Source organism: Bison bison, unplaced genomic scaffold (genome assembly GCF_000754665.1).
Source record: "Bison bison bison isolate TAMUID 2011002044 unplaced genomic scaffold, Bison_UMD1.0 scf7180017862275, whole genome shotgun sequence".
Classification (NCBI taxonomy): Eukaryota; Metazoa; Chordata; class Mammalia; order Artiodactyla; family Bovidae; genus Bison; species Bison bison.
In genome coordinates this window covers 1,039,640-1,049,747 of record NW_011492847.1, presented here as the reverse complement: position 1 = coordinate 1,049,747, position 10,108 = coordinate 1,039,640, and the positions used below count along the sequence as shown (strand labels likewise).

At 37.2% G+C, this 10,108-nt stretch overlaps 1 protein-coding gene across 1 annotated transcript in view; it reads right to left on the bottom strand.

Annotated features, from left to right (window-relative positions):
• The window catches only part of SEPP1 (selenoprotein P, plasma, 1), a 9,718-nt gene extending 1,399 nt beyond the window's left edge, over window positions 1–8,319 (bottom strand). The window contains 5 exon segments of the mRNA XM_010832812.1: window positions 2–79; window positions 1,834–1,951; window positions 4,019–4,231; window positions 4,949–5,164; window positions 8,130–8,319. Coding sequence (XP_010831114.1) covers window positions 2–79; window positions 1,834–1,951; window positions 4,019–4,231; window positions 4,949–5,151 — 612 coding nt within the window. The 5' untranslated portion in view covers window positions 5,152–5,164; window positions 8,130–8,319.
• Window positions 8,320–10,108: the final 1,789 nt, after the last annotated feature.

Genomic DNA, 10,108 nt, shown 5'->3' with positions numbered 1-10,108 from the left:
GATGTCGCTGTGAAGCCTCAGCTGTTTTCTCCTTGGTAGCCAGAAATACATTTTTACAGACGTCTTCATCTTCCAGTGCCTGGAATACATTTTATAAATCATTTAACAAATTTATAGATTTAGCAAGAATGCATGAAAAAATGAATTCTGGAGTTAACATATATGAAAGTCAAACTGCTTAATTAGATTTGAACTGGTTTTGTGTTTCCAGCATCATATTAATAAGAGAAAAAAAAATTTATCTCAGCCTCAACACCTAGACTTTTTATTAAATTTGGTTCCCATCCATACCTAATTATAAAGTGCTTCTTGTACAAAGTTTGCATTTAACTAAAGAATCTTCAAACATTTTGCAAATAAATCAATGTAAATGTTTTGAAAATAGATTTTTTAAAATGTAAGTTAAAGCTTTAACAATTAAGCTTCTATACTAGTTAAATCAACAGCAGAATTCAAATTTTCCTTTCCTTATTAAAAGCATTTCCTAAATTTTTAAGAATTCTGAGGAAGAATAAAACCACTATATTTCTATCTGCAGAAGCAAAACTAAACTAACTGGTTAAAAGAACTTAGATCGACTGCAGTAAAATCAAACAACTATCAAATCCTAAAATCAGTTTACCAAACGGAACCTTTCACACCAGTGTCAACAAAGCATTGAATATAATATTATTTTCTGAAACAAACTAATTCCTCTGATAACTCAAAAGAGCCAATAAAATTAACTCTGCTAATATTTATAATTACTATTACTATTTATAATTACTAGGCATTTTCCAAATTTCAAAATACTGAAACAAATCCCAAAATAGGAATCAACATAGCTAACATTCATCAGGCACTGAATATAAGTTAGACACTGAGTTAGTACTTTACTTGCTTTACTTCAGTCTCATCTGTAAAAGCAGTAAAATAACCCTCACAGTATTATGCAGATTAAAATGTGAAGAATGACACAACTAAATTAATTAAACTGTTGGTTTTCTTATTAACTTAAGTGAGTCATTAGAATGTGAATGGCTTTCTTTAGAGTTGGGAAAAATCTAAAGGAAGCAGAGCTCATAAATAAAAATTTTAAATTATTTTTGAACCTGAGTTCAAATTTTGCCAACTTGGCTCTGTCAAGGAAACATTGTTTGGAGTTATTTTCCTTCTCAATCTGAGAGGAAAAGAAGTTTATTTAACATAAGAAGTTTAGTTAATATAAGTTAAAATCAATTCTCTAAGTATCTTTTTTATAAATCATACATACATATAGTGTTTCTCATAACAAGGAATAAATATTCTAGTGGTTGTGAAGAAGTAAAAAATAAATAAAGTTATTAATTTTAAAAATAAAATGATTTTTTAAAAAGTATCAGTAATTCCAAGTGCATTGTGTAAGAGCGTCACAGAAAAGCTGACAGTCTTACATTCTTGGTGAATTAAGTAGTTATCTGGGCCTGTTCCACTTCAGGTAATGCCATGGATAATCTTTGCTATCACTATGTACTTACATGAGCACATTCATAATATTGCAATAGTGTATTTTATGTTGGCTGAATTCTTTAAGCACTTAAAGTCATGCAGTATCATTTGGTGGTAATTATAATACGTTGCTGCATTGATTTTTGTTCTCTAAACTCCTCCTAGATAAAAGCAGTATGAATCTTGAAAAGATGTTTTAAAGTGTATGTTACATAACAGGAAGTGTAGGTAATTATAAAAATGACTATTGTAGTTTATTTCTAGTATATCAAAAGAAATGCTGATTTAGCTAATTAGTCATGAAACACTAACTTAGATAGCTCTTTAAAGATTTCCTCTTCAAAGAAAAATAATTGAGAAAAATACCTTGAGAGAGCAGTTTCCACATTTATCTTCACAGTAAACAGTCTTAATGGAATCTTCTACATATGTGAAAGTTAGGAAGGAATAAGGCAAACCAAGATGATATACAAGGCGGCCACATCTGAAAAATATAATAGCCATTACAATACTTTGGCTTAAAACTCAATATTCAAAAAAACTAAGATCATGGCATCTGGTCCCATCACTTCATGGCAAATAGATGAGGGAACAATGAAACAGTGACAGACGCTATTTTGGGAGGCACCAGAATCACTGCAGATGGTGACTGCAACCATGAAATTCAAAGATGCTTGCTCCTTGGAAGAAAAGTTATGACCAACCTAGACAGCATATTAAAAAGCAGAGACATTACTTTGCTGACAAAGGTCTGTCTAGTCAAAATGTGAAAGTTGGACTATAAAGAAAGCTGAGCGCCGAAGAATTGATACTTTTGAACTGTGGTGTTGGAGAAGACTCTTGAGAGTCCCTTGGACTGTAAGATCAAACCAGTCAATCCTAAAGGAAATCAGTCCTGAATATTCATTGGAAGGACTGATGCTGAAGCTCCAATACTTTGGCCACCTGATGCAAAGAACTGTCACAAAGAGTTGAACACAACTGAGTGACTAAACTGAAGTGAACAATATTTTCAGTGTCATGATCCTACTCATGCACCATCTGGCATGAGACTGTAGGTTTAATGGTCTTATAACTGTTATAAGACCCTTTCATAACTTTAGTAAATTTCCCTGAAGGGGATCTCAAGCTTCCTGGCACTGCATACCAGGTCAGGTCATGAAAAGACTATAGTGAGTCTGATATGGTTGCCAGGTGGGAGGGATAGTAAAGGAGTTTGGGATGGACATGTACACACTGCTATAAAGTGGATAACCAGCAAGGAGCTACTATATAGCACGTGGAACTCTGCTCAATGTTATGTGCAGCCTGAATGGGAGGGGAGCTTGGGGAAGAATAGATACATGTGTATGTATGGCTGAGTCCCTTCACCATTCACCTGTAACTACCACAACATTGTTAATCAGCTGTACCCCAATACAAAATAAAAAGTTTCAAAGAAAAAAAAAAAAAGACTACAGTGAGTCCGATACTAGCATTGTGAAAAATGAAATAGATATATGTCACAATAAATAAAGTCAAAATTATGTGGTTATTTTGATTTGGTCAAATACAATTTTGTAATTGGCTCATAAATCCTATCAAAGTTCAAACCACTGACCTCATAAATCAGGTCTGCAAATCACATGATCTTTTCATAACTGCTAAGGCAGCACAAATTCCACACAATAAGAAATCACAGCATAATGAGAAAGATCCTCAAGTCTTGGCCAGTAGCCCACTGATTTAAATAAGAATCTGATGCAGCAAAAATTTCAGCACAATGAAAGAAATGGAAATACACTTGGCATTTTCAGAAACGGTGGAGTTTAAATGTCCTTCTTGCCCCCATTTTATCCTGTATATACAATTTTATATGAATATCAAAAGGTTAAACTTTGTGACAGATTAAATTAGAAGCTCGCAGTCCTGAAAGAATAACATGTAATATTAAAAATACTTAGAGTAAGACCAAGTAGGTCTCAGACCTAGGCAGAGTCTGGCTTACCATCCCTGAAGAGCCAAAAAACAAACAAACCAGCACCGACTAGAAATGATGATAGCAAATAATGTATGCATTGAAGTTCTTTCATAATACAAACATTTTATTCATTCATGGAATCAAAAGCAGATTCATACAGATTATGCCTAAATGATTAACATACTTTATAGTTAAGAAATGCAGATATATAACCTTAAAATGTATTAATAGTAATTTTAGAGATAAGCCAGTAGTCTGCAAAGTACGGTTATTCGTCTGCAACATTTTTAAGTGAGAATTGTACGAAAGGTACAAATTGATTTTTCTTTTTATTTAATCAGAATGCTAATGTACAGAGGGAAGAAAGTATAGTCAGTTTTCCTTATTTCCCTATTGGAGTGGTGAATTCTTTTGTGTAAAAGGAAGTCATCTGGCAAAACCAAACATTCTAATGGGCTCACTTTGAGTATTTGGTAACAAGATGAAAGCAGATGTCTTGTTTTAAATCACTTATTACCTTAACTATGAAGCAGGTGTACTGTAATGTGGGGGTGGGTGTGCATGCACGTGTGTATAAAGGTGGGGACACACCTGTCATATATGAGGAAGTCATCTTTGTTTCCATTTAAGAGAGTCCAGACCTCTGGTTGGTTTTCTTCTTGTTGGTAAACAGGAATATGTTCTGAAACCTTATTTTTAAGATGCACATATTTTAATCGAGAAGAGATTCCTTGATGATTAACAACAACATAGGAGATGTTAGAATATCCTTCTTTCTCCAGTTTTACTCGCAGGTCCTCCAATCTAACATATTTGGAAAAAATACAAAAAAAGGAATAATTAGTGACTTCTCCCTTTCTCCTCTATTTTCCTACATGAAACTCTTTTGTTATTTTTTACTTACTCAGACCTCTTTTTTATATTTTTTTAAAAAACTAAAACTTGTATTTTTCTAATTATTTATTGAACTCTTTATACTCAGTAAAAACTATACGCCAAGTGCTTGCACAAACAGTCCATATGGTCCTCAAAGGAATCCTATGAAGTGTGTATCTTTTTAATCCATCTCCCAGTTACAGAGAAATTGTACCCAATAAGTATTTGGCAAATAACCCAACAAATATATATATTTATAAATTCATTACATGACTCAAGACCTTTGGTGGCAAGTATAGTGTTTGTTCTACTCTGGCAAAGCTCTCATATCTACTTCCTTTATTGAAATAACTAATCCATTTGCAGGAGTACAATTTAAAACATTTTCCTTACACAAGTAATATTTAGTAGGCTACTACAAAATATAGGTACACAAAAAGAAAAAAAAAATTACATAGCTCCAGGAAAGCCACTGTAAACATCCCCCTAGTCTTCTCTCTTCTAACATGTTCTAGGCCAACAAATATAGTTTTTTTTTAATGCAATTTAGTAAATATATCTTTTCTATTTTTATTGTTTCATGCATGTTATCTATTGAATAGCTATCCCCTTAAGAAATTGTAGACCACAGAAAGACTACCTTACCTAGATGCCTGCAGAATGCACAGGTATCAGCTGGCTTGAAGAAGAGCAACCACAGTCACTGAACCGTAGGAGTTCAGCATAGGGTCTTGATCCTTTATGCTCCAGGGTGGAGGTTGCTTACAATAGGAGCTTTGGCCCTGGCTCTCTGTCCCTCCGGTTAGGAGGAGGCAGAGAGCCAGAGCCAGCCCCAGGCCTCTCCACATGGCTGGGGTTGTCCTGTAAAAGAGAAAACCTTTCTGTCATCTTCACAGTTGTAACAAGGAATCTCTATAAACCAGCAGGTATAATTCTACTTTCTACAAATATCTAGCCAGTGGATTCTGTCTCTGTGTTGTTGGGTTCTTTGTATTGGGCATCTTAGCACCAAATCTCCCTGTAAAGGGGAAAGATCAGCCTGAGTCAGGGAAGCTGCCTAAGCACCTCTCAACTATCTGGCTTAGCGAGATACTTGAATAAGCCTGCTATGAAGATTAGCCTGAACAGGCAGTCCAGTGCTTCTCTAGTAGAAGATATATGTCCAGGAGAAAATACATGTCTAGGGAAATTCTGAGAATATGGCCTCTACAGCCAAGTAACATTCTGTAGACATGATTTGATTTTTGAGACACAAGTTCTGACTGCTTCTTTCTTTTCTCTACCAGTCTAAGCACAGGAAGGGTACATAGGGAATTCTGCGTAGAAATGAAAAGACATCATGGGAAGAGAACTTAGGAAGAAAGGAGGTGGCAGTGAGGGAAGTCTGCCAACATGAGATTCAGATGTTATTGCCAGCCAAAATATTACTATTATAGCCAAGACCAATACGGACCAATAAGACACCTGGCCAAGAAGAAATACTACAAATCACTGGGCCTTGTACCACTTAAGATTCACTGAAATCTACACTCTTATGAGTCTACTTATTGGCTACCACTACTTTCAGGAAGTTCCTGTGACTAGATGGCATGTTCTTGGGTAAAAAAAAATGACCCCTCTGAATAGGGAAGTTAAATAACATGATGAGAAATATTCCCAAAACAAGGGCCAGAGCTCTCTGCAGAGAGGTACAAATAAAACACATGAACTGTAGATAGGTGGTGGAAAAAAGAACATATTCAGCAGAGAAAGAAAAATCCATACATTTAATTTTTAATTTCAGACACACCAAGTGAATCAGGTCATCAAGATAAGCGTGCTTATTTTGATATGAAGGTCGGTGGGAGACAGATCAAGGCAAAATTCCAGAACTAGGAAGTCGGCACATGTTTAGACACTGATCTATGATAAAAAAGTAAAAGTACTTTGGGGACGGGGTGGTTGGGGGAGAGGAGGCAGCTAATGATAAATTACCTAGAGTGAGCCCAGAGTTAAGAGGGGAGCAGAGAAGCTAAAATCAGACTGATATGGGCTCTATTGCACTAGTAGCTGTGGATAGAACTTTCAAAAACCTGATTACAACTATATGACCATTATCTCTTTTTGCAGCTGAGAAAACTGGCTAAGTGTGAGTTTAGGCAGCTTGCCCAAGTCCCACACAGGTACTAAGTCACAGGGAAACTGAATTCAAACCAGTTCTACCGATTCCAACACATGACCTCTTACCTACAGCAATATATTGACTCTTTTCAGATAGGTCACCTTTAGTAACTACAGTAGCCAGAATTTCGGGGTTTTAATTTATTTATTTATTTGCAGTATAACTGCTTTACAATGTTATGTTCGTTTTTGTGCTTTCCATCACATACAACAGCATGAATCAGCTGTATGTACAATATACCCCCTCCCTCTTAAGCCTCCCTCTCTTTCCTCCACCCCACCCCTCTAGGTTAGGACAGAGGGGATTGAGTTTTATATGCCCTAAAATGACAAAGAAAACATCAAAATTATTCAGGCTTTTTTTGTTTCTTACTAGAATGACTAGATTTTCCCCACTTTATAGAATATAAATTCAGTAGTTACAGACCCTTCAGCATAAACTCAGCACCTGGCACCCTCACTCTGCACAGCATTCCAACTGGCTGAAGAGTGAATATAAATGAAAAGGTTATTTCACTCAGTTTTTTGATGAAAAAATAACTAAAGCCATTGGCAGAGGGTAGTGGATTACAGAGTTCACACTTCCAGATTTTCCCATCACTATAATCAAGAAGCTGTTAACTTTGTTTTCTTAAAATCACTTTTTACATAAACTTTTGATTGATTGCAGCTGTCAGACAACTACATAAAATAATGAGGATAAATAAAATTAGATTTACTGAAAGGTCTTGTGGCTCAGATGGTAAAGAGCCTGCCTGCAATGCAGGAGACATGGGTTCAATCCCTTCAATCTTGGGAAGATCTCCTGGAGAAGGAAATGGCAACCCACTCCAGTAATCTTGCCTGGAAAATCCCATGGACGGAGGAGCCTGGCAGGTACAGTCCGTGGGGTCACAAAGAGTCGGACACTATTGAGAAACTTCACTTAATGCAGTAACAATTAAAATGTAGTTGTGAATTTCACTAATCTCATCACTTTACAATCACAAGCCTGGATTCTTGACCACAAACAGACCTATATTTGTTTAAAATTCCCCATTTAAAAGCAAAATATGCAGAAACATTTTCCACCCTCTTCCCCTACCCTGCATCCTCAGACCCACTTCTGAGGGTCCCCTTCTCATTCTCCTAAAAGCACCAGTAACCACTGATTTTGACATGGGTTTTAACTCTTTCAAGAATAACTATTCTCCACAGTGAACCAAACCTGCTTTCTTTTTTTACCTTGAAATTGTTCACAATATCCCTGGACATTTCTACAGCACCCTCTACACAGACCAGATCTCAGTCTCTGCTCCTCAAACCCACCAGCTGTTTTGCCATTAGAGCTCTCACTTTGCATTTCAGTGGGAAATACTTAAGCTTGAACACACAGTATTGCCTATATAACAACACAACTTTTTGCAGAGGAAAAGTATTCCACTTCTCCAGCCTCCTCTGCCCCTATCTTTATCCTCCACTGTGCAGAAGGCAGGGCAAAAATCAGCTAGAACTGATAATGTCCCCACCACACTTTGTGTTCAGACTTGTGTTCTTTATTTTCTTTACCCATCTCTTTTTTTCAAATCTCTTCTAAGGACAAAAACATTTTATCAAGACCCGAAAATCAAATCATTTACCAAACTCTCAAAGAATCAAGTTTGGAAAACACAAAGTTCCTACTTACACAACCCCTTCCGACCAGCTTGCTTCCTTTCTCTTTGCTCAGCTGGGCGGCTCCACAAAGCCACAGAGAGAAACTCGGATATTTATAGTCCTGTTGTTTACCTCACCCGCTGAGCGAAAGTCAGAAGTTTAATGCATGCTCAGCCTGTGACCTTGCAAGGAGAGACCAGCCCTGAACTGATTATTACCACCAACTTTTAAAAGTAACAAGCGCTGGCATGCATAAAATGGGGGGAATTTGGGGTAATTACTGATATATTCCCTATCGTTTTTAGTCACCCTGTTTGCTAGGATTTAATGGTACAGTCGGGGGCGGGAGGAAGAGCTAAGAATAAAGAAGGCTTCCAAGTTACGTTCTTCTCCAAACAAACTATAATAGGGAAAAATATTTGCTAAGCCAGTGAGATAAGCTGTCACTTTAAAAAAAGAAAAATAATTTTTTTTTCTGTAACTTTGTAGTGGTCAGGTGATAGCCCAACCCAAACCGTGTGAGCTTTGTTAAGTCTCCTGCTGTTAAGGACCTGCTTGGGTTATTTTGCGGCTTTAAAACTTGAATCTCTGGGATCTCACAGGACTTCTGCTCTTTATTTTTTTTTTTTTTTTTAATCATTTAAGGGAAGGAATAAGGAAACAGAACTTCTGCCTGAGAGAAACGAGGCTTCAGTTTTCTCATCACAGAAGTCCCACTCCCTGGAAGACATATGTATCCCATAGAAGTTCTTAAGAATCTACTGTAAAATCGTTACCAATTTAAGTACCATGCAAATAAGTTAACTGTGATAGTAGCTGCACATGGAAAAGAATATGGACATTTCAAAGTATACAAATATATTGAAAATTACCACCCTTTCAGACAGTGATACAGTCTTTCTATTAACTGCTGCCAATGAGCACATCCATGACAGGTAGGCAAGTGGCAATTGCGCCAAGAGATGCCGGCCCTGGATAGTGATGATTTTCAGGTGAGCCTTGCTTTCCCTACCAGTGCGCTTTGTCCAAGTGAACCCCTATGGATTGCTGAGCTGGGTACTGCTTTACAAGGTGCAGAGAGTGCAAAGAGGCTCAGATGTGATCTTTTCTGTAAGGAAACAAATTATCAAAGTAGAAGCTTTGCGTTTGAAAGCCAAATTCTATTTACTCACACCAAGCAGTAACCTTAATCTTTCAGGGTCCCTTTGAGAATCCAGTAAAATGCTTAGTTTCTCCTCGGGGGCAGGGGGAAATGCACATATACATCCTTGTTTTTAAAAGAATCTTTTGGGGGAAAAAAATTTCGAAATAAAACAGATAATTCCCCCTGTGGTTCATTTGCTTAAGAAATTTAAATAGTCATGTTGGGTCTTTCTGCAACAGAGTATTAAGTATATTACCATCACCTCCTTCCTTTACATGTGGCTTAGCATTTGCCTCCTGTACCAAAGAATTCCCTGCAAGCATGCAACTGGCTCCAAAGCCAAGCACCCAGGACTGTGTGTCTCCAGGCGACTGTATGCCTAAAACCCCCAAATGGCCAAAGGAGATGATGGAGAGTTTGCAGTATTTGAAGGGAATCCAGGCTTTTTTAACTGAAGTATAGTTAACTTATTGTGTTAGTTTCAGACATACAGCAAAGTGTTTCAGATATAGTTTTTAGATTATTTTTCATTATAGATTATTACAAGGCATTGAATATAGTTCCCAATGTTGCCCAATAAATCCTTGCTGCTGCTGCTGCTACTAAGTCACTTCAGTCGTATCCGACTGTGTGCGACCCCATAGACGGCAGCCCACCAGGCTCCGCCGTCCCTGGGATTCTCCAGGCAAGAATACTGGAGTGGGTTGCCATTTCCTTCTCCAATGCATGAAAGTGAAAAGTGAAAGTGAAGTTGCTCAGTCGTCTCTGACTCCTGGCGACCCCATGAACTGCAGCCTACCAGGCTCCTCCATCCATGGGATTTTCCAGGCAAGAGTACTGGAGTGGGGTGCCATTTATGTATAGTA